This window comes from Scomber japonicus, chromosome 8 (assembly GCF_027409825.1).
Source record: "Scomber japonicus isolate fScoJap1 chromosome 8, fScoJap1.pri, whole genome shotgun sequence".
Lineage (NCBI taxonomy): Eukaryota > Metazoa > Chordata > Actinopteri > Scombriformes > Scombridae > Scomber > Scomber japonicus.
In genome coordinates, this window is record NC_070585.1 from 21,469,988 (window position 1) to 21,494,194 (window position 24,207).

The 24,207-nt window shown below is 38.9% G+C and overlaps 1 protein-coding gene across 1 annotated transcript; it reads left to right on the forward strand.

The window, feature by feature from the left end:
- The first annotated feature begins 122 nt into the window (after nucleotides 1-122).
- Nucleotides 123-22,948, forward strand: LOC128362811 (cohesin subunit SA-2). Its single transcript, XM_053323663.1, has 33 exons — nucleotides 123-218; nucleotides 1,220-1,289; nucleotides 2,180-2,243; nucleotides 3,478-3,574; nucleotides 3,923-4,147; nucleotides 4,873-4,969; nucleotides 5,310-5,386; nucleotides 5,992-6,196; nucleotides 6,787-6,938; nucleotides 7,596-7,793; nucleotides 8,200-8,298; nucleotides 8,800-8,879; nucleotides 10,414-10,521; nucleotides 11,398-11,494; nucleotides 12,046-12,148; nucleotides 12,901-13,007; nucleotides 13,457-13,549; nucleotides 13,914-14,006; nucleotides 14,804-15,004; nucleotides 15,407-15,474; nucleotides 15,571-15,658; nucleotides 15,959-16,039; nucleotides 17,326-17,418; nucleotides 17,764-17,932; nucleotides 18,356-18,486; nucleotides 19,039-19,140; nucleotides 19,366-19,499; nucleotides 19,779-19,901; nucleotides 20,132-20,307; nucleotides 20,968-21,154; nucleotides 21,748-21,840; nucleotides 21,966-22,059; nucleotides 22,561-22,948. The coding sequence occupies exons 1-33, from the start codon at nucleotides 123-125 to the stop codon at nucleotides 22,609-22,611; spliced, it is 3,852 nt and encodes a 1,283-aa protein (XP_053179638.1). The 3' UTR covers nucleotides 22,612-22,948.
- The last annotated feature ends 1,259 nt before the right edge of the window (nucleotides 22,949-24,207 follow it).

A 24,207-nucleotide genomic window follows, 5' to 3' on the forward strand; every position in this document is an offset into this window, starting at 1 on the left:
CGATAAGTGCAATGCACAGATGCATCTAGTGTTTCAACATCACACATATGTTTCCATCGACCGTGTCCAGTTAATTTGTCCTTTCTGGGAGATCCGCTGTTGTGGATGTAAAGGGAGAGTGAATGGGGCACTCCCGTCCCTCTCAGCATCATCAAACACTGAAACGGTGTGAAGGTCGCAGGAGTCACACCGGAAACCCAGTGATATTTACCTTCAAAGTAAATGCATGAGCCTAGTAATCTGTTGAGCAATGGTTCTCAAAGTAGGATACAGAGACTGGTGTCCTTGTTGGAGTTTCAGGTGGTCATTTTTATTCACTGTAAGTACATCCATAAGTAACACAATGACAGACTGTATGACTGTTGTGGTCATATATGGCATTCAAACAATTTCTGTAATAAAACATTTAAAAGCAGAAATCTCATCAGATGGGGGTCTGTGGTCTAATTTGTGTCAGTTTAGGGGTCCTTGGTGTGAAAAAGATTTGAGAACCACTGCTATAGAAAAAGATTATAAAAATATCAATACAATTTCTTTTTGACTCAATTTGACTCATCTCATTACAGAGTCCTTTTTTCTTTTGTTTGGTACTTTTATTTCTCACGCTGGGATGTTGTAGTGCAGAAAGGATTTGGTATCCTCTTCACAAAACATCAAGTGTTTAATTGACATAACCAGAATTTATATTGAAATGTCTTCACCCAGTACTTCAAGCAAGTGGAAATTTAGCTAAGCCTAGCTAATGCAAATGTGAACTTCAGCTCTAAGCACCCATCACAAGTCAAGTAAACTTTAAATGTACAGTTGTTGTGCATACTGTAAATATCTGGTAAGATCAAAAACAATATGTTATACCCTAAAACCATTTAATATGTCAAATATTACATGTTTAATAAATACAAACATGAATAACAGTATATCCTCAGTTCAAAATCAAAATAATATTAGATATTGTAATATTTTCACTCAACATTTGATGGGTAAAACTGGTGATATAGCGATAAACACATAATGCGAGTCCACAATTGTTTTTATTGTTCAATGTGAAATTGATATTTACAGTGAAGATGCTCCTCTTTAGTAATATTTGCAATTGAGAAGAACAGACTTTATGGCCGACAAGAAATAGATTTTTTTTTTTTTGGTTTGGGAACAGACATTTTATTGTGAAGTGTTTTACCAGAAGTTATGTGTTTTACCCTGGTTTTACCCTGACTAGCTTGACTGTGGTCCCAGCCTATCAAACACAGAACAATGGACCGTGCAGAGGAGCAAAAAGGGGGAGAGGGGTGAGAAGCCTGCGGTGGCGGGGCGAGGAGCAGCTGAGCCAACCACCTCAGGGTCCCAAAACACTGGACGAGCAGACAGCTTGAAATGTCTCCACATATACAGTAATACTGTAACAGTATAATATAGTATATTATGGCAGTTAATATATCAACCTAAATATTAATAGAGTGAGTACATTTTAACGTCAGTGTAGGAAAAAACAAATACTACAAAAGAGAAAATATTTTAGGATGTATTAGCCTACTTTAAAACTCAACACTTTAAAACGTAAAGGACAGCTTCAGCCTAAAAACTACCAAACTACCATGACGTATGTAGGCGGGATTGACCAATGACAATCAAGAGAGCGGCCAATCATCTTCTCGTGTGATGGCGGTCTGGCCAATCAGCACCTAGAATCGCTTGGCATAGTTTAGCGCCTCCTTTGACTTTTGGTCGACGACAGAAAGAGAAAAAGAAAATCCCGTAAAACCTCAAAAGAAAGTAAAGTATTGATCAGCAATCATATTATCAGATGGTACAATTGTGTTATTAGTTTGTTAATGATTTTGTTTTTGTTGTAGAAGTCAGCTAGCTAATATCTGTGAAGCTAAAGTTGCTTCTGTAGGAATGTTAGCTTGTCTGTTAGCGACCCATGAAACAAAAACGCCAATTAACTACTAAATATCTATCAAATTTATCAAAACTTTAAGTGAGAAAAAAAACATGTAGCTATGTTAACCTATAACTAAACTCATGATGTGAATTATCGTTAGCTAACTTACTGTTTTAAAACGCAAGAGGGTTGTGAATATTATGGCGAAGGCTATGTCATTAGCTAGGTGAACTATTTTAACTAACCTGGTCTTCTCTCCCGCACAGCAGGTTATTTTTCTCACGCGAGATTAAGTATCGGCAAAGACCAGCCAACCAACTATACCAAACATGCCAACTGAAGACTCAAATATGGACAGGTAAATTCAGCCATGCCTAGTAAATGTTTCATCTATGCATTTAACATCATTTAACAGACACCCATCAAAAGTCAAAGTATGTAAATATATAGTTGTTTAATATTTTGTAAATTGTAGGTAATCATTAATTTGTGTGTATATTAGGGCCCAATTGATACTGGATTTTCGGGCAGATACCGATATTAAGGGGCAAAAAAATAGGAAATCGATATGTCAGTCATATACAAACATAAACATATATTTAATGTAGTTATCAAACTTGTGGTAAAGACTGGCTGGATATTTTAAAGTTTGACAATAAACTTTATTGTATAAAAGGACATCAATGCACTGAAACAGCAAATTTCACTGGGAATTCAATCATTATAAATAACTATAACTAACTAAATAACAAGAAAAAAACATATATATACATATATATTTAACTTGTATTAAGAAAAAGGATCAACGATACATTAAATGCCGCCTGCACAACAAACAAAATGTTGAGCAACATATGTGACAGGCCTGTATTGTCATATCTCCAAAATCAAAATAACTGAGACACTGTCATTGTGTATGATGTCCATGGTTAAAGCAACATATAGTGCCAAAACTGTCCAATAAAGACTGAAGGAGTGCTGAAACCATCTCCTCTGTAGCATTATAACTATTTGAGGAAAGAGGAATGAAGGAAACAAGGGTTGTGACTACTTTTAATTATCGATCAATCTGTTTATTGTTTTTTTTACAAGGTGATTAGCTGTTTGTTCTGTAAAATGTCAGAAAATAGAGAAAAATGTTGACCACTACTTCCCCAAAGTCCAAGCTGATGTCCTCAAATTTTTAGGTTTGTCTTGACCAACAAACCACAACCCAAATATATTTGGTTTACTATCATAAAGGGGTATAAAAACCATAACATAATAACACATGAGAAGCTGGCAATTACTATTACTTACTTACTATGGCAACTAATTTACTAATTTTTGCATCTCTAAAGGAAATGGAAAGGCAACAATAATTAATTTAAAGGGAATTATTGTATGATAACTATAATGTGTTATTTTTGCCACAATAATTTGTCACTATAATGAAGAAACATAAGGGCAGGAATTACTGACTCATGCACAAATTATACGAAAAATAATTTAACCCTGCTAACTGATGAGCTCTGTCATTTTGTTAGTCTTAGTAATAATGATTTGTTGATGTCAACCTTTATCTTACGTCAGTTTTCCTCCCTCTCCTTTAGCCTCGAGTCTATGGATGACTGCTCAGACTCTGGCAGTGACTTTGAGGTCACGATGAATGCCACAAAGCGGAAAAAACAGGCATTGCCCAAACCTCGGGTAAGATATTTTATTCTCTCCTGAAATTATTCACTCTTATTTAAATGAAGATTATTCACCAGGGAGCAGATCAGGCCTATGATCTCGTCCAATTATTATTGGTTTTATGGTGTTGAATCAATTTATCCCTTGGAAATTATCATTGTTGAAACATCTTTCCGTTATTTTAAAAGAAAGGGCTTAGCAGTCACAGAAATGAAATCTACAGATCTAAACAGCAACAGTGTGGTAGATGTTTGATTCAAGCTTACACCTTATCTTGTCATGGCTACCACTAATTCCGTTGACTACATCAATTCACTCTGAATCCCCTGCTGAGCTGCCCTTCTGTCTCTCTTTCATCCCAAGCCACCCAAAAGACCCAGGCGTAAAACTGCATTGAGGACGACATCCAGCCCCAGTAGGAGTCCCAGCCCCACTCCTCCAGACCCCTCCCTGCAGAGGCAGCAGAATCCCCGAGGGACTTCCAGGCTGGCCTCTCCTAGGCCTGTGACGAGAGTGAATGGGGGAAACCAGGGTATCAGTGCAGAGGATATCTATGATGCTGTCCGCTCTGGAAAGAGTGCTATGGTGGTGAGCAAACCCTCAACTGAAAAGCGTGGAAGGAAGGGGGTGGGGGGTATAGAGATAAATGCATGAAGAGAGGGAGGTACAGATGGAGACATGTCTAAAAAGAAGATAAACAAGCCTGTTAGAGCAGACAATAAGAGAGATTATCATGTTGCTGTCAGCGGCTGACTGATGTGACCCTACAGAATTGCCTTTGATATGCGAAGAGGAAGGAGGGCTTTCATTGGGTCACCAAATCAGTGATTGGCAGCATGCGTCCATCCCAACTATTGTTGTGCTGTGCAAGCCCAGTCTCTTCTTGCTAAGAACAAGAAAGAAAGGACTATTTGGATAACAATAGAGGATGGAAAATGTTGTGAGTAGTTTAAAAAGTCTGCTACTACAGTAAAGAGCAACATTACAATGCAGATAATGATCCTGAATGAAGGGTCACTTTTATTTAACGCATTCAGCAAACCGGCCAAACTGTTCATGAAATCTATCTCCGCACATATTTTGTCTTTTCAAATCGGACTATTTATATACTGTATCTTCTTAGAGGTTCTCCTATTATTAGCAGGACAACAGATGCTCTGAAGAGGAGTGTCTTTGTATGTGTTACACTGCCACGGTTAGCTAAACTGATTATGGAAAAAGAAAACGTGCATGTTTTTTGTATAAATAATCTTCTAGTCCTTTGACCTGAGTGCAGCTGTCTCATTGGCTGTTATGTGCCTGTCACTCTTAAGACGGTGGTTGACGAGTGGCTGGACACCTACAAACGAAGCCGAGAGGCGGGGCTGCTGGTGCTCATCAACTTCATTGTTCGGTCCTGTGGATGCAAAGGTCAGAGGTTGAAAGGAAGGCTGGGAGGTGGGGGCTGTGGGTCAAAGTTCAACAGATTATCTTTCCAGTTTCAGCACAGGAAATGATCAGCAGTCAACTATTGATCTCCCAGTATGCTAACGATGCAATATCTAGAAGCTGCGTTAATCCTGTCGATTGACGACAACAACATATCAATATATTTTGAGTGTGGATTAAAAATGAAAAAAAAAAAAGAAACATCTCATTTTATCTTTATTTTTTGGATCAATAAGAACAAACAGAAGTATTGTGTGTTATCTATTTCCAGGGTTTATTATATTTGTTATACTAGCGTAGAACGTTATGTCTTTTTTTCCAGGAGTGGTTAGCAGAGAGATGCTTGACAGCATGGACAATGCAGAAATCATCAGCACATTAACCAAAGAGTTCAATGAGGTGAGAAAACTCAAGGAAAACAGTACTTGATAATAGTTTAAGGGATGAGGCTGGTATTATTCTGTATTTTTTAACTGTCAATAAAGTCTATAAGAAGACCAATACTTTCCTATTTGAGCCAAAGGCATTTAGCTTAGTAATCAATAACTGGTCATGAATACATAGTTACATTTTTTAAAAGTAAAATCAGTTCCTAAAACAACGGGGCAGTTGTTTTTAGTATTTAGCAAAAATTATTCTCAAACAGGAGTAAATTTAACACATTGGACATTATATTTATCTACTGTCACCCAGTGCATTAAAAGATAAACTGATTGTTCTTACCAATCTGAATTTAGTTCATAGCCTTAATCGTCCCTTCTCACAAACAATAATCCTGCTGGAATTGGTTGAAAAAGTGAATGACCTCCATATCCCTGGAGTACAGCTTGATGGAACATGCTAATTACACTAATGCTGATAAATGGACTCATTAATGACTTAATCACAGGTTTGGCGCTGATGTTCCTGTGATTAGCAGAGCAAACCACAGATTTCTGCTTCAGTTATTTGTGCAAAGCGTGGTGTGGGATATTTCATTGCTTGTGTTTCCTTTCTTCCTCCAGGATTCGGTGAACTACCCTCTGTGCACTCCAGGCCCTCAGCTGAAGCGTTTCAAAGCCGGCCTGTGCGAGTTTGCTCGGGTTTTGGTGCGCTCCTGTCGGAATAGTCTCATTTATGACGAGTACCTCTTCCCCTCCCTGCTGGCCATGCTCACCGGGCTGTCTGACTCCCAAGTCAGAGCCTTCAGACACACCAGCACCCTGCTTGGTAAGCATATTGCTTCAACCCTTACATGAAAAAAGGAAAAGCATAAACATACTGAAAACTGAGTCACAAAGGACAGTAACAGGGCTACATGTTTTGATTAGTAGTCAGTCTTGTATGCTAATTATTGGAATCACTTGCTGTAGTTTTTGGTAGTGAAGGAAACCTGCACTCCACATTTCTGATAGCAAAGGTTTTGCTCTTGTTTCTCTGGAAGGCAGAACAAACTGCTCATTTCAGCTGACATCTGCTTTAGTTGCTTGAGGAGCTCCTTTGTTTTTCAGAATGCAGTCCTGTCTAGCTTGCTTTTGTAGTTTCTTTTGTATCCTCTGCTCATTCATGTGACTTCTTCCTTCTTTTCAATCAAACTGCACAGCCTATCCATAATGCCATTAAACTGTTAAGTAAAGTGCTGGCAGGGAATTTCTCTCTCTAAAGGGATATATTGTTTTGGTCACTTAATGAAGCTATATGACTCTGTGGTTCATCCTGCATAACTTCTAATATTATTAAGAAACAATGACATTTTGAAGAGGCAGACTGTACATCCCTGCTTACAGGTAGCTGTGTGTGTGCATGTATTTCTGTACTAGCCATGAAGCTGATGACTGGGCTGGTGGAGGTAGCTGTGATAGTGTCTGTACAGCTGCAGACCACCCAGCGGCGACACAACATGGAGAACAGCAAGGGGGAGCATGACAGAGCCTCTGACAGGCTGGAAGAGCTGCAGGCCACCATCAATGAGGTGACATACACACAAACACCCACTCATACACATGTAGATCACGGTATTAAAGGTGTTGATATCTTGCTGTTTTCATGGTAGGTGGTATAAGGGATGTTGCAACATCTCTTAAGGGATCAAAGCAATAAAACTCAAATACAAATATTTCAGATATTTTTTTACATGTAAGCCCTTTTTAAACAGACTTTAACAGGTCTATGGAACAATTCTCCAAAACGCCAACATTTTACAAAGTTCAGGTGTGTTGGACACGTCATATTTTTTATGAACACCTAAATAGATTTTTAAATCAATATAAAGTAAGCTCTCTAGGAGTAAAACAAAGGATGCTTGTTCATTGTGTTTTGTGTTGTTATCATAATCATCATCATATCATATCTCCTGCTTCCCTACCTTTGCTTATAGACAGGGATCACTAGAATGATATAGACCGATACAGAAATTTTAAAATTTAATCCTTGGTTAAAAAACCTTGGAAGAGTTGGAAAGGAGGAATATCTTTAGGTATGAGGTTAGATTGCCCACTGTTCCCTTAAATGGAATGAAAGGTGGTCGGTCAGATGAACCACAGACTGTATATGCGTTTGGTTGAATGCAGTCCTGGTTGACTAAGTTAGTCATTGTTTGCGTGCATATGTTTTTATGTCTGCGCTGTAGCTCCAGGAAAACAGAGAAGAACTGTCCTCCATGATGAACGCCACCTTCCGCGGTGTGTTTGTACACCGTTACCGTGACCGGCTGCCTGAGATCCGGGCGGCATGTATTGAGGAAATGGGCATGTGGTTGAAAATGGATCCTGAAGACTTCCTCAATGACGGATGTCTTAAGTACCTGGGGTGGACCCTGCATGATAAGGTGGATCACACACAGGCTGAGACAACAGACATCACAAAACATGATGTGTCACTATGATGTCATTCCTTTATCTGGCTTTCCACCTTCAGCTGGTGACACTCAGTGTCATAGAAGTAGCACATCTGCCTGCAGTGCTCTCCAAGCCAACAGTGGAGATAGCAGTGACAAGGACTGCAGTGCATCGGGAATTGAGCATTCCAAATTTAGCAGCTTTTTATTTAATATTCATGCTTCATAGGCTGCGACAGTCTCTCACATGAGACACAACGTTAGAATATCTGTAAACAGATGCAGGATCACATAAATACACTACCACAAAGAAATGTCCACTATGAACAGACTTGAGCAGGAGTCTGCATGCAGGTTATCAAGTGTGGGTTACTGTTCTTTATCTTCTTTCCCTCAGCAAAGTCCAGTGCGTCTGCAGTGTGTGCGCGCCCTGCAGGGTCTGTTCCAGGAGAAGGAATTCATTGGCCGCCTGGAGCTTTTCACTAGCAGATTTAAAGTGAGGCATCCCTCTGGATTGGAATCAACCCTCATTTAATGCCTCTTTTCTCCCTCCTTTTCCCCTGTCTGTTTGTCTTTCGGCCTGTCTGCCTGTCTCAGCATCTGTCTTTAATCTATTGTTTCAGTGTATTGTATTGTTTCTGTTTTGTTGTCTGTATTTTTGTGACCCCTCCCCTCATTTCTGTGCCTTTTTTGGATGTTTTTTTTAACATTCATGTTTGCTGTTATGGTCTCTTCCTTTGTCTGGACGTGTGTCTGGGTGCTTTAATTGCTGCCAATTACTGGTGCTTAATAAGCTCTTCTCAAACACATTAAACCCCTCCTAAGCCACATGTGTTGCAGCAGATAAATGGTTTTTATGCCACAGCTTAGCTCCTAATCAGTGGGTTTGTGTGTCTGTGTGTGTATTGTTCCTGCTTGTCTGCATGCATGATTGTGCATGTCTGTATTTGTGGTACCATATAACTGAATGTGTGTGTGCGTGTGTGTGTGTGTGTAGGAGAGGATGCTCAGCATGGTGCTGGACAAGGACCCAGACGTGGCAGTGGAAGTGGTCAATCTGTTGCTGCTGATCCAACAGTGAGGGGTTTCTCTGTCTCTGGTGGTTTCTCAGTGAAACCATCTGCATCATACAGTACAGGAATTTAATTTTAGGATATTAAAACATACAAATATAGTGCAGTCCCTTGGATCCTACTGTATATTACATTGTTCCTATACAAACTCAGACAAATTTCTTGTCCTTGTAATAATGCTGTCATATTATATTCAGAGCAAGTTTTTGTTCATTGTACTTTATTGCTTCACATGGTCAGTGTCAGTTTAGAGGTCAGGGGTCTTTATGAAATCCCTGAAAGTCTGTCTTAAAACAACTGACAGGTTTCTACATGAACACTGACGCAATGTTTTTATTGCTATAATCATTCCTTCTGGTCATAATAAGATTAAGAGATCATAATGCACTTTAAGTCTAAGTGATGGGGGACAAAATCCACAGCCCTTATTTTGGCAAAAATGTATCAGTCATCCAACAGAGTCTAATCTAGTGCCCAATTCCCTCTTCTTGTTACGATGCTTCCACTGCAGCTCAACAGGAAAACAGTCTGTCAAGACACAAAATGGGAATTTTTACTAAAAAGACTTTAAATGTGGAAGATGTCAACTTTATTTGACTAACTTAGATGGCTGAAACTACATATTTAAAAGATAAACTTTTAAGTATTTCTTTCTCAAAACAAGGACTGTGGATTTTGTCCCTCATCTTTTAACATGTTACAAATATATGCTCAGTTTTGCACCTGACTATTGTTTTAACGCTGACTTTAAACATTTTGAACCTATCCTTTTTATTAAAAAAAACTCTTCAAGACCCCTGACTTAAAGTTTATCATCTAAAAAAGTATTGCACACTCTTTTAGGATGAAAATAACCAAATACTGCATATATGGGTAGTCCACAAAATTGCTTACTCATAACTGTGATTCTCTTTGTTATGAATGCTAATGATTCACAGTGTGAGTCGTGAGTTCTCACATTGGCCAAAATCTCACACCACTGACTCAAATCACGAATAATTTAGAGGTTGTACGGATTGAGTAAGGAGAAGTTATGAGGTTAATAAACAAGGTTAATAAATATCTGTTTAATTATATAACCTGTTATAAAAATAATGTTATATAGTCTTAAAAATCCTACAAAATACTGCATCCAACCCACTGCTGTATTACCAGTAGATAAGAGCTGTTGAAAGTTTGTAATGGACCAGTGTGTAGGATTTAATGGCATTTAGCAGTGAGGTTGCAACCAGCAAATTCAGAAGATATGGTAAGGGTGGTGAGGAGAGAGGGACATTCACTCTCTCCTCACCACCCTTACCGTATCTTCTGAATTTCACTGTACCTTAAAAGAAATAAAGTGCTCATTCTAAGGTAATCAAAGATACAACAATTCTAATTTTCAAGTGATTATACACTAATTAAAACATGCTACTGTAGATGCCGCTAAATTCTACACACGTCCTTTCATGTATAAATACAAATGACTTGACAGTAGTAAATTAAATAATGTTTGAATATCTCCTGTAACAGCTGTTTGTATGTGTGCACACATGCAGGAGGACAGAGGAAGCCCTGAGAGAGGAAGAATGCTCTCACATCTACCCTCTGGTTTACGCTTCACACCGGGGCCTGGCGTCTGCAGCCAGTGTTTTCCTCTACAACAAGTATACCTTCATCCTTCTTTTCCACACACTCAGGCAGACTAATGGGCAGAGTCACTAAAGGCTTTCCACACCTAGAACAATAACTATAATGATAAGTATGTGAGTATCCACACTGATGAACGATAACAGTCTGTAAACAGCGATGGCACACATGCGCTGTGCACTCCAGCTGTGTTGACACTGACAGCTTAGGAAAATGGATGTTGATGACATGTTACTGCTGTACGTGTGCAGAGACAGAAGAAAACTAACTCTGTTCACAGGTGGGTGGTGATTCAATGTGTCCCGAAATATTTCAGTTCCCCATAGTTACTGTGACGTTCCAGTGTTTATAGACCAAACTGCACTGACTGACGGTAGCAGGCACTGAAGGGTGATGCGCCTATGTGCACAAACTGCTTTGAGGCAGGGAAACAGATCTGAAGCCCAAAAGAGTCGTCATCATAACTTGTGGTTATGACACCATGACACCACCCACTTGAGTTAAAATGATTTTTAAATATTGATATAATAATAGTTATGGTTATAATTATCGTTCTTGGTGTGGATTGACCTTAACAGTTGTCACTCAAGTTTTTAAGGCACAACTTTTTGTGTTGCTCATATGGTATTTAACACTTTTAACTGACACTTTAAATGATTTTGTAGAAAATATCTTGAAATAGTTTATTTGTAATGCACACGAAAGCCAGCATGGATGACACAAGTGATACTTTTCCACATTTACATGCAGTTTAAATTGTGTATATAATTATTACTTTAGGTGGCTGCCTCCATGTGTCATCGGTATTCAACTAACCTTATCATCACATTATATGTAATTACTCATTTCTTTATTTTGGGTTAATGTAAAGTGAGTTTTTGTGTGTGTGTCAGGCTGAAAACTGTGATCGCCGGTGACAACCAGGAGAACGATAAAAGTGACAATGCTGCCTTTTTTCAAATCCTCATCTCCTTCTACATCCAGAGTGAGGTAACCTTTCTTTTCTTTCTGCCTCCCTGAGTCAATCTGTCGCTCTCACTTTGTTCTAAAATTTGAATATATTGACAAATATTATAAAAGAATTTAATAATGTTGAATTTGAAAAGGCTACAGGTTATATCTGGGCACATTTGAACTGGCAGTGTGATCTGACGGAGCACTGACTGAGTTTGCGTTCATAGCAGAAGTTTGATGGTCCATCATTTTATTTCCTCTTAAAATGCTGATCTAGCCCCAGGATGAGCAGGAGGTTAAATTTTTATACTAAATTATCTGCCCATAAACCCGATAAAAGTTTTTTTCTTGTCTGATGAACAAGCTGGTTGTTTCGTGTACAGTAAAATCTGAAACTATATGTACTAATTTTTATGTAAAAAAAAGAAATTAAACATTTATCTTCCCAGCGTCAGTGTAGAAATTCAATTATAAAGTAAACTTGTGTCATGGGTAAAATAAGTGATGGTCAGTGTAGAGCAGCAACATTAGTAGAGCTGTGTATCACCTGTAGGTAGTTTCAAACACCTCATTCCCTCTTTTGACAGTTTCATGAGCATGGGGTGTACCTGGTGGACAGTCTGTGGGGTGTGGCAGGCTCGGAGCTGAGAGACTGGGAGACTATGACGTCATTCTTGCTACAGGAATCTGGTGAGGAACAAGAAAAGACTGTTATTACACCACAAGCAGTCAAAACCGCACTCGCAGCTGGGTCGGGCCCAGATTCAGTGCTGAGAGGTCAACTTGACACCGGGTCCTGACTGAATGTGAGCAAGCATCAGTGACAGAATCTGTTTGATCACTTCGTTTTCTATTGGAGGGTCCTAACTGGGTACGAGTGACGCAGTTGAAATGAAGAGTTATCTCTATGACACCTCCTCATTTCACTCCAAAAACCTAAATAAAGTAGCAGCTGGCTGGATGGAGATCACCAGGGAGCTGGAAGTTTCTGGTTTAGGTGCTGTTGGCTATATTGTTTGTCATTTCATGTAAAGAAACATCCAAATATCACAATATAAAAGTATTGTTTAAAAAGTTTGTACATTTGTGCTTTTTAAACTATCTGTTTAAAAAGTACAAATGCAGCAAATACACTCCCATCTTTAGTAGAGACGTCTCCAGTCTGATCTTGAGTGCACAGCTGATCCGTGGTACGTGGCTTGTTTACATGATGTAACAGAAGTGTATATTTAACAGATTCGGTGTGGACAGAAAGCGTCTGATGTTACCCAATGTGACGTGATAGTTCGGACGCTTGCTTGCTGACAGGATACGGTGTAAAGCTGACATGTCATCATATAATTTAGATAACTCTTGTGTTTCATCAGGTATATATGTTCCTGTTTTCAATACATGCCATCACCCACTTAGCTGTGCACCTGTCTCTACCCCTGTGTTGTCAGGTTTGATGTATGAGGAGGAGGGTGCTCTCATAGAGCTGATGATGTGTGCCATCAGACAGGCAGCACAGGCAACCCCACCTGTTGGGAGAACTCAGGGAAAGAAGGTGGTGACACTAATATATGGAGCAGTGAAGGCTTGTGGGGGCGAAAGAAATGTCATTTTTTGATTTTCCTTTTACATTCATGTATCACAGGTACTCTTAGCTTTAGGTTTAAAGATGCAACAACTAGCTTTGCAGCAGTGAACTCAATGAATTAAATATACTGGATAACTCTGCAAGGATACATTCATGTGTTTTAAATATCAGTATATCCATCCAGAGCCTCCATACATTTGTTTGCATCACATTTCAAGACAGCTAGTTTTGCAGTGATTGACAGGCGCTTTGTTTTTGGAGTCAACGTTTTATATTATAACTCTAAACATTCCAAGTATTAAGTATTAATATTTTCTTGAGCAGCAGTGGTCATGTTTTTGTCTGTAGCCACGTTTGCATGAGTACATGTTTGAACTGCTGTCCTGCGACTGTTACACTGACTGTTTCTATGAAATTAGATCCTGAGTATGAAGGATAAAAAGATCCAGGAGCAAGACCGGAGACGCATCACCACCCATTTCATCCCCTTACTGCCACAACTACTGGCCAAGGTAAACATGGATATTTCATAATCCTATATCTGATACTGTGGGATAAACCTGCTAAACATACAGCAGCATTTCCTCATTCATTCCTACACTTAGTGTGAATACATTTAAGTAACACTGTATTACTGTCACGTATGTCATGATCTGTTCTTTGGTCAGCTTTGACTGTTATGAGAATTATAATTTAACTGGCAGATATCAGAACATGATTAAAATGTTTTATGTAAAGCATGTTGGTAAAGTTGAACACTCAAAAGTCAGAGATATACAAGTATATGCTGAACACATCTCCTGTTTCATTATTTAATATTTCACTAAGAATTGGAAAAAATGTGTGTTTTCCTGTCCTCTCCTCACTGAACTGCAGTATTCAGCAGATGCAAAGATGGTGACCCTCCTTCTCAAAGCTCCACTCTACTTCGACCTGGATATGTACAACAGCGCTCAGTGGCTGGAGAAGGTAGGAGGGCTACAGATGTGGAGGACTAATAGAATTAAACTGAATAAATAATTAAAATCTCTTCAGAAATTATGTCACAGCCCCTGTGAATCATTACATCTACATTGTAAGTATATTTCAGGATTAGAGGTCTAATATGTTAGCCAAAGAAATTAAAGAAATTAAGAGGGAAATAGAAAGGACTCATATTTAGATATTTTTAATGGTTTCTGGTCTATTTAGGGCTTCACAGTTACTCTTGTATGATGACCCGAAGCTTCAAATGTATAATGCAAAATGAAATAATACTGATGAAAAATATTTGTTTGGGTGTTTTTTTTTTCAACCAAATATTTAGCATTCCAACGTTGTCAGACTCATGATGAGACCGCTTTTTTAACGATTGAAATCGATGCAGAACAAAATAGTTTTAGTATTTAGTATTTTTTATTCTAAGCACTCTTCCTTGTGTACATTACCCACAAGACAACTGAACTGAGTTGGGTTGAGATTTGGGTGTATTATACTAGTTGCAGCTAATGTAACTTCGAGCCCTGGCATCAAGCAGAGATGAGGAGCAGGCTTTGAGGTCTAGTACTCCACACCTGATCTTTCGATGAATGTTGCTGCCTCAGGTTACATCATTAGAGACAGTTCAGCTTCACACAAAAGCTTTATACAAGACAGCTTTTCTCATATGCCGTCGTTCTCTTCTAAGACCTGTAAAATCAACAGGCGTCCTCTTTAAAGGAAAAATACACTCAACAAAATGAACATATATTGCTCCTCCATCCTCCTCTCTCTCCTGTCCCCTCCAGCATCTGGACCTGCTGGTTTCTCAGATATGTGGGATTGTGGAGAAGCACACAGAGGCCACTGTCTTGGGGGCTTGTGCCCACCTGGCCAACACTCTTTGCTCTGACCGCTACACCTTCTCCTCCCGCGCACACCTGGCATTCAGCCAGTTGTTGGACGGCCTGACTGAGTGCTTCAGCACCTACTTAAGTGACCTGCTGCAGGTGGGTGAGCATATATAATGTCTGCATATGTGCTTGTACAGTGAAGTAACAATTCATGCATCTATCTTACATTGGTTATATAAACAAGTCATTTTTAAATGTTTAGTTATAGTACATTGTGGCACAGAATTAAGTATCTTATTCTGGTTTCAATTGTCTTTGAAAGCATAAAGTAAGCAGTTAAAGTTGATGAAGATTGTGGTCCAGAACACAAAAACAAAACAAATGTTAGAAACTGTTTGAAGAGTTGAGGAGTGATGAATCTCAGCTTCCAGTGTCTTTAATATAAATACGCATTTTTAATTAATGAGTTGATTTTAGTGAACGTTATTTCTGGTGTAAAAACCCACATTTTGTAGCTTTTTCTCTCTTAAGAGTGTGTGCCTGTTTTTGTGTGTCCAGGGTACTGCGGATGATGACGACACATACAGTGCAGCCATTGCCTTGAAGAGGATTGCAGCATTGAGCAGGTGTGTGTGTGTTTATTATAATATATCAATAATACAGTCTGTTCTCTGTACTGAACTCTGTGTGTGTGTTTGTGTGTGTTCATGCATGTTTTTCAGTGCCAAAGACCCAACAGGCTGGAAGCTGTTTGACTCCTGTCTCAAGCTTCTAAAGAGCAGGATGGAGTCCAGAGACCTCGACAAGGAGGTTTGTAATAAACACAAATTTTATTACTTGCCTTTCAAAGAAAGTATGATTTGATGGTGTCTTTTCTCTTTTTATGCATTCAGGTTATGTCTGAATATGTTGTATAACTGTGGGAGTTTGGGTTAAATAAGGCGAACTGGTTCAACCATGTTCAGAACTTTGCTTCTTTCTTAATGGAGGCATTCACATCTAGACATCTGTTATATTTTTAAGTAATTTTATGTTGATAAGAACCTGCTGGGGCATGTTGCACCAAAATGAAACGGAGGCTAATCTTTACTTATCCTTGTGTAATTCCAGCTCATGGTGTCGGCTCTGAGGTGTGCAGCCTTCCACCTGATGTGGGCCAAAGTGAACGTGGTCAACTCCACACCAACCGAGGTGCTGATCTGACATCTGAAAACAGCTTTTTGTAATCTTCAACAACGCCTGTAACATATTCAATATTTAAAAGTAGTTTAGTTCAGTTTAGTTTGACCTTCTCTTTGGCACACAGAGCTGTCACTAGCTCACACTGCGGAGAGTGCCAGTCTGCCTGCATGAGACAAACCAAACTTTCATGACAACCGTCACCATCACAGCTCACCCCACGGCGGCCTCGTTGGTGGCCTCGTTGGTGGCCTTCCTGTGTGTTTGTGGAGCTCTACTTGTCTGAATTGTTCCCCAGTTCACCAGCTGCACAGACAGCAGGCAATTAACACAACAATCTGTTAGTGAGCATCCGAGCCCCCAGTGACACTCGAGACATTTATATCCCACTGCTTCACACTTTTTATTGCCGTTTCACTTCACTGTTTGTTCTGTTTGATTCTTCCATTCTTCACTCTTTAATCCCCAATGCTCATTTTCAGTTTTTCTGCTGCGTTTCTCTCACTCTCAACTTCACACACACACAAGACGTCATCATTACTCAGGCCACCATTTGTTTTTATCTAAACAGCGTTCCAGAGGAAGCGTGCACAAATCCCTCCCTCATGTTTAGTTATTTCCATCACTTGTTTGTTTTCATGCTTTGTAGCTTCAACACTCAAACTGATGACTTTCTCTGCCTGCCAAGCACACGTATAGAAACACCCACATGCCGTTTAAGACAATTAACAAGCACGCAGATTAAATTTATCTGTGGTAGATTATTTTTGTCTTTGCTACTAACAACTTGAGCAGCAGGATGGAATGTGTAGTTTACAGAAAGAGAGTCATCTAATGGGAAGCATCAGAATCCATCATCAAAACGCTGCTGTTACACTAACTCCATACTAAACCACCTGTTGAATGGACAGACATCCAGTTTTTTGTCACAGTGGTGAAAGTTGTATTTCATAATGGACTGTTGAAGATGGCACCTTAAGCTCTCGGAAATAGCGATCAATAGCGGAAATAGCGATTTTCCACCACTTTCTGGCAGTTTATAGACCAAACAACTAATTGGTTAATCAAGAAAGTGATCAACACATTAATTGATCATGAAAATAATCATTATAATGCTTTCATAGCTGTTCAGAAAGAGGTGAATTCAAATGATAGTCCAGTGGAAACAAATAATATGCACCCCACTTCTGTCCTACACTCACATGTATACACACTAATGAGGTGACATATCTGTCTCCCTCTGGTTTTTGTTCCTTCATCATCATCATCATCATCATCATCATCATCATCTGTCCCAGGCGGAGCTGAAGCGTCTGAAGAAGGAGGTCCAGTCGTTCTGCAGAGTCTGTCAAAGATGTCTGTCTCTGAACCAGACTGAGATCAGAGATCAGGTAAGAGCCTCGTTACAATTAGCATCATCTCATATGTGAATTAACAGGCATGATTTCTAACATAAATACAGTATGTTAGTGGCTTATTACAAATTAAAAGGTTATTTTTAGTTTGTAAAAGTGCATTTGTTTACCACATTCATTGAGAATTCAATCAACAGTGAGAAGTTTTATCCTTGAGACCTGTTAACTTTTTTATCTGAGTGTATAGAAAAGATGTTTCAGACAAACTGACCAATCTACTGTCAGCCTGTTCATGCTCAAAAACTTACGAGATTACAGATCTGAAATCAGAATTTTGATTGTAGAGATTCCACTGAAGTTTGTGTTTCCTCTCCTCTTCAGGCATTTGAGCTTTTGTGCGATTTGATGGTGTTGTACAATGAGAATTCGGTCCGCTCTCAGCCCGCTCTCCAAACTCTGATCTACCTGCCCTCTGACTCCCTGCGTGCTGAGCTGGCTACTTTCCTCCTAGACTACGTCTTCACTGATCCCGGGGATGTCGAGCTCGATGGTAACAAAATGAATAAATAACCCCTAAATGACGGCAGAAGTGACATTTTTGAATTACTGATTTATTTTCATATGATGTTGTGTAGTGGTGTGTAGTGTTTTGGAAATGAAATGCTCATTTTTAACTCTGCCAAAGCTCTCCCAGCAGACTCTACTCTCATTTATGCCTGCAGACACAATTTTTGATGTCTTGTTTTGAGAATCTGCTTCTGTAACAAATCATTTTTTTCTGACTTCTGCCAAATACCATTTCTCTCAGAAGCTTTACATCTTTGACCACGTTTTGTTCTGCGTCTGTTTTGTCAACATCTCAAAGCATTGAGCCTGCCACTCTAACTCTTACATTACCTGTTAGTCTGTTACTCCCCTGTCTCCTCTTCTCCTTTCCATCCTCACTCCTCACCTGCGGCTCTGACCTCTCCAGGTGAGGATGAGGAGATGAAGATAACTGTTCTCCAGAAGAAGCGCAACCAGCTGGCTGGCTACTGTAAGTTGGTCATCTACGGAGTGCTGGACCTCACCGCTGCCACAGACATCCTCAAGCACTACAATAAGGTAGTGTTGGAGATAAAAGCTTTAGGGGATAGTTTACTTTCAGTCTAGTTCATTTTATAATACTATTACTACTAATAAGTACTAATAGTAGTATTACTACAACTTACTTTACAATGATGCTCATCTTATTGTGTCTGTGTGCAGTGAGCTCAGTTTAACACAGTTCAGGATTGCTGTTTAATTTAAACATATTTCATTTTATACATCAAAGAGAACATTTATATTCACCTGCTGGATCTCTGTCAAAGCAAAAAGTGTTCATTAAAATGTTTAAATGAACACTTGGTTGAGTGAGAAGGTTCATCAGGTGAATTACCGGAAACAAGTTTGTCAAGAGGAAGAAATGAATGTAGAAGATGCGCAAGAGAGCGGAGGAGTGTGAGAAAATCTTTTTAGTAGCAGCGATGTGCTAAGAATGAGTCACAGATGGTTAAAAGAAGCACAGATGACTACAGAGTGGATTATTTTTACCTTTTAGACATTTAGTCAGCAACGCTAATTAAATCAATGCTAATTAAATCAAGTAATGGTCATGTTGTTTTTTTTCTCCAGTTCTTTAAAGACTTTGGTGACATCATTAAAGAGACCTTAAGCAAGAGCAAGCTCATCAATCCCGTACAGAGCGCCAAGACTGTCTGTCTGACTCTGAAGCAGGTGTGAACTCAATAATAAATGTAACAAAAGATGCATGTGAGTTAATTAGTTATTTCTAACTTCTGACAATGATTTGATTTTCCAAGCTAACTACAACCTCTGCTTTAAGTTTTTGAAAGAAAGTTTTAACCTCATCTGACGAGCCAGCAAGTGGAACAATCTTTCCATATCTATAGTGGTGTTTGAATAGCTCGCCTTTTACACAACGTGTTTGTGTGTGTTCAGCTGTTCTCAGAGATGCTTACGGAGGACCTCAGCATGCAGGATCTCAGTGAGATTAGAGATCTGGCCAAGAGGCTTGCCATGAGCTTTGGCATCGATCTTCATCGAGTTCGCAAACCACTGGTGGCCCTGCACACGTCAGTAACACACAAGTCACTGACAAACACAAACAGACCAGAGCTATCTGGTTCACACTCTGTTTATTCAAGTTTGACGTGATGGCTGTGAGGGCAGTTTTCAGCTCTCAGGAGCAGACAGCCTGAATGTTAAAAGAAGAAAATCCTCTTACCTGAAAATCGTCTCAGAATTGGTGATAAAATATAACAAATTAAGTTTACATTAAACAAAATCCTAAAGCTCAATCCATGATGTATATCTGTCTTTGATGTGTTTGTATTGTTGTTTTTTTCTCTCAGAGACGGGATACGCTTTGCCTTCCGGGACCCTCATGAGGGGGAAGAGCAGCATCCAAACTTGGCCTTCTTGGAGATCCTCAGCGAGTTCAGTTTCAAGCTGCTGCAGCAGGACCGCACCCAACTGTGAGCCACAAGAACAAAAACCACATCCACACATACAAAAACTAAACACAGACATTAATGCTTATGTACTCGTTCCTGAAATGTTACTTTAGATTATGTATTAATTATGGTCCTGGATTGGATTTGATTCACTATAATTTAGTGAAAACTGAAGCTGAACTGCTGCATGTTAACAAAGGTTTGCTGGGTCTTTGTCCTCATCCCTCTGTCACTCTTTCATCCCCTCCCAGTGCAGCGTTCCTGAAATCAGAGTGTCCCAGCACTGCCCTCTCCTGGGCGGCTGTGAGACAGTATCAGCGTTCTTTGGAGGGCCGCTCTGCTTCCAAAGCCAAAGACCAGGAGGGAGGAGATGCCGCCTCCTCACGGGATACTCCTGTAGCTAAACGCAAGAGGACCACCACTCCGGGTGAGGGGGACACGGCAGTGTGTATGAATACACTCAGTACAGGAAAGGGATTTTTTGGGAGGATCAGAGATGAGGGTTGACTAAAGAACAGTGCTGTTGGAGTTATGAATATGTTGAAGAAGGAAGGTTTTCCCAAACTAGGCCGCAACTAATTATAATTTTTAATATTAATCAAATTGCTTGTTTTTCTCACCTAACAGTCCAAATTCAAAAATGATTAATTTACAATTATATAAACAGAGAAAAGCAGCAAATCCTCACATTTAAGTGGCTGAAACAGGAGATAATTAGTGTTTTGCTTTGTTAACTTAGACTCTCTAATCTTTTATTGTTTCTGCTTATTTTACTGTAAAGCACTTTGGTAGGCCATTGGCTGTTTTAAATGTGCTATATAAACATGACATTGACATAACTAATTGATGATTACTCACAGCTAGTTGTTTCAGAACTGTACGTTGCCTGAGTCTGTTTTCAGCACATGCTGGGTATGGAAAATCCAACTCCTTACCTTGTCAGTGTTCAAATCTTTTAAAATCCACTGAACTGTGCAGGAACGTTTGAAATTATGATAATTTCTTCTGTTGGCATGATTAGTAAAACACAAAATGTCACAGAGACCTTCTGTAGTGACTTCTACCTCCTCCTCTCCTCTGTCTCCAGGTTCGGTATCCAGAGGATCCTGGTTGGACAGTAGTAGTGTCCATAGCAGCCTGCCCACCCCAGCCCTCACCTCCACCATGCTGAAACAGACGGCAGAGCAGAAGACCTCCAGGAAACTCAGAGCCAAAGAGTCCGATGTGGGCAGTGGTTTAACTGAGCCGGAGTCTGAGGAGGAGTTCTCCTCAGGGTACGCTGCATTTTATCATCAGTGTGTCTGCAGTATCGACTATCTACACATCAGAGGTTTGAAATAGAAAAAGTGGTTTCAGTCCATCACTGAGTTAAGGGATGATCATTTTCTGAAGCTGTTTTTTTATCTAAAATTCTCTGATTCAAACTTCTCAAATGTGAATATTTTCTGGTTTCTTTAGTCTTCTGTGAGTGTCTTTTGAGTTTTGGTCAGGACAAATCAAACATTTTGAGGAGCAGTGATTAACATTTTTCACAATTTTCTGACATTTTGTCAACCAAAAAACAGATCGAGAGTGAAAATAATTGTCAGTTTCAGGTGATAATTATGACAGATAGTCAAGAGAAAACCCAAAGTCATAATGATTCATCGTCTGGGACTCAATCAGTAGATTTAACACAGGATAAACGGATAAAACTTCGACCTGCCAATGGCACTCAGGCAAAAGTCAAGTCAGCATTTCATGTCACATCCAATAATTGTTGAGATATTTCAGTCTGGACCGAAGTAGAGGACCAACTGATCGACAATGCCGACCCAAAAAACGTTTCCAGGGCTACCAGTGTTTACTACCTGCTGCTTCTCTCCAGGTTTCAAATGCGAAAGGTGAAACCCACCAGACATCGCCACTCCTCCTCCAGCCAGCATGTCCCCACCTCGGACCTGAACTCCCACCTCACCCTGTAAGACGAGGACACAAACCGTGTCATCACAGATTACGTTTTTAATATTTATAACATTTAAAAACATGTCTCATTAAGTGACGGCTGATTAATTACAATGTGAATGATCTGCGTTTGCTTTTCAGACTTTCTCTGATTGAGGACGAGTGTGAAGAGAGAGAGGAAGCTGAGATTGAGAATTATGAAAGTGGTTCTGACAATGAATCTTCGTACACACTGGTGAGTAAAACAGTCTTAATCAAACCATTTAAAAAAAAGTTTAAATAAGATGAATATATAATTATGTAGTTAAAAGCAGAAATTAACTGTCAGGTTTACTGTACTTACAATTAATAAACAATTTGTGCTTTAGATTTTATATTTGTATGAAAGAAATGATTAAAAATGTGATAATAAATAACCAATTATAATAAGAATCAGTATACTTGAATTTCTATTCCACTATTTTGTATCAGGCCAACTTCATCTCAGCTGCCTGTGATGATTCATTATACTTTTAATTTGCAGAGTTGACTTTTATATCAAAATGCAGCACTATATTTTAAATAATTGAGATTTTTCGGAGGCGGCTCCTGTTTCTAATATGACAGATGAGGTTGAGCCAAAGCTCAAATAAATGACTGCAGAATTTTGAGCTTTTTTGCTTGGCATGACGTCAACAAATTAACGACTACATTCCTGCACAGCTCAGACTTTCTTTGTCCTGTTTTTGCTTCACAGCCGTCCACACGTCACACCTCAGCGAGTGTCCTTGATGAGCTCTTTGACTGAGGACACAGAGACCCGTACTGTCCTGGGAACCAGATTACAGGCTCGAGTACATCTCTTCAACACTGCTGCATTATTCACTGTTCAGTTTATTTGAGAGGAATAAATATCAGGGCTGTCTGTTGACCCCTTATTCCAGATCTATTTCAGTCATTCATTTTGTTGGATAGGTAGAGAAAGACAAAATAATGTTCATAAAGTCTGGAGACAAAAGTTGTTATAAGGTCTTTGGAGGAATGTTAAAAATGCCAAAAGTTCAAAAGAAATGCGTCAACCTTTAGTTAGTTAGATCCTTGTGGTCTGGATGTAAGCCGAGTGTCTCCTGTGTTCCTTGTTGTGTTTCATGTTGTTTTTGAAGGACTTGTTCATTTCATTTTGAATAAAAGATGCTTAATTGTGCAAAGTAAGTCTGAAAGTGTCTCAAAGTCTGATGGACATGAACTAAAATAAACATAGAAACATAACAGCAGTGCAGATTCAAGAAAAGACATGACAATATCATCTGGACAGGCACTTTGGGAGCTTATTTATTAAGACATATATCACATAACACAACTATAAATGCAGCATCTGAGGTTTAACTTGTACACGTCCATCTTCAGATCACTAATAAAGTGTTTTACTTCTCTGATGCATACAGCGTAGTCTCATGACTGGAGGACATAACCACACATTTTACCTCCTCCAACACTATTAAATGAAACATTGAGGACAAAGTATAAGAGATAAGGAAAATAAAGGGGTATGTATGTAATATTATTATTACTATCATTGTTGTTATTATTATTATCATTATTACACCTCTTATCTGTAATGAGGTATTTAAGAGGAGTAGGCCAAAGGGAACCTGACTGCAGCAAAGGGGGCGTAGGTCACATGACATCAACAACCAGAACTGAACTGGTCACCTCTCTTTAATTTAAAACACATTGTGTAATTGTGTTGTCCTGTTGTTAAGAGAGGCATTTGGCTAATATGCAAAACTGCCTAATTTTAGTGTAAGGATTGTGATTAGAAGTACTAAAGATTATTTTCAGCTAGTTGTGTTTCAATGAGAACAGAAGACCATTATACACCATGTAACTCAAATAGTTAATTATTCCTTTTTACTGTTATTTAGTTTAAATATTATATTAGTGCTTAAAATTAAGAATCCAAGTAGCCTATAAATATAGTATTATCAATTAACAAGTTATGTCTGATTTGTGATCAATACTCGTATTTCTGTATCTTATTGTCTGATTACCTTTTTATTTTTTAATATGAAAAAGGTCTTAATATTCTGCAAGCATGGTCTGTTTATCAAAGTCTCATATCTTATTCTTCTGTGTTAAAAATGTACATTGTTGTCTAAAAAAAACTCATTTTAAAAAGCACACATAAAAGAGCCACAATAAATAAATATATAAATATATATATATATATATATATATATATTTAAGAGGAGTATAGCGCCTTCCAGTTAAAAAAATATATTTATTTTCATAAAGTAAGTTAGTCACACTTTAATAACAGAGTTTAATGGGTTGATTTGGGCCATGTTTCAGTGTTTATGAGATAAGATAAGACGTCGTCATTGAGCCCCTTGGGAGAAATTCA

Coding starts and splice junctions, on each gene's coding strand:
- LOC128362811 (XM_053323663.1), top strand. CDS start 123: ATGGGGCACTCCCGTCCCTCTCAGCATCATCAAACACTGAAACGGTGT. Junction 17,419..17,763: donor AGACTGAGATCAGAGATCAG/GTAAGAGCCTCG, acceptor TCTCCTCTTCAG/GCATTTGAGCTTTTGTGCGA. Junction 19,141..19,365: donor TCTGTCTGACTCTGAAGCAG/GTGTGAACTCAA, acceptor GTGTGTGTTCAG/CTGTTCTCAGAGATGCTTAC.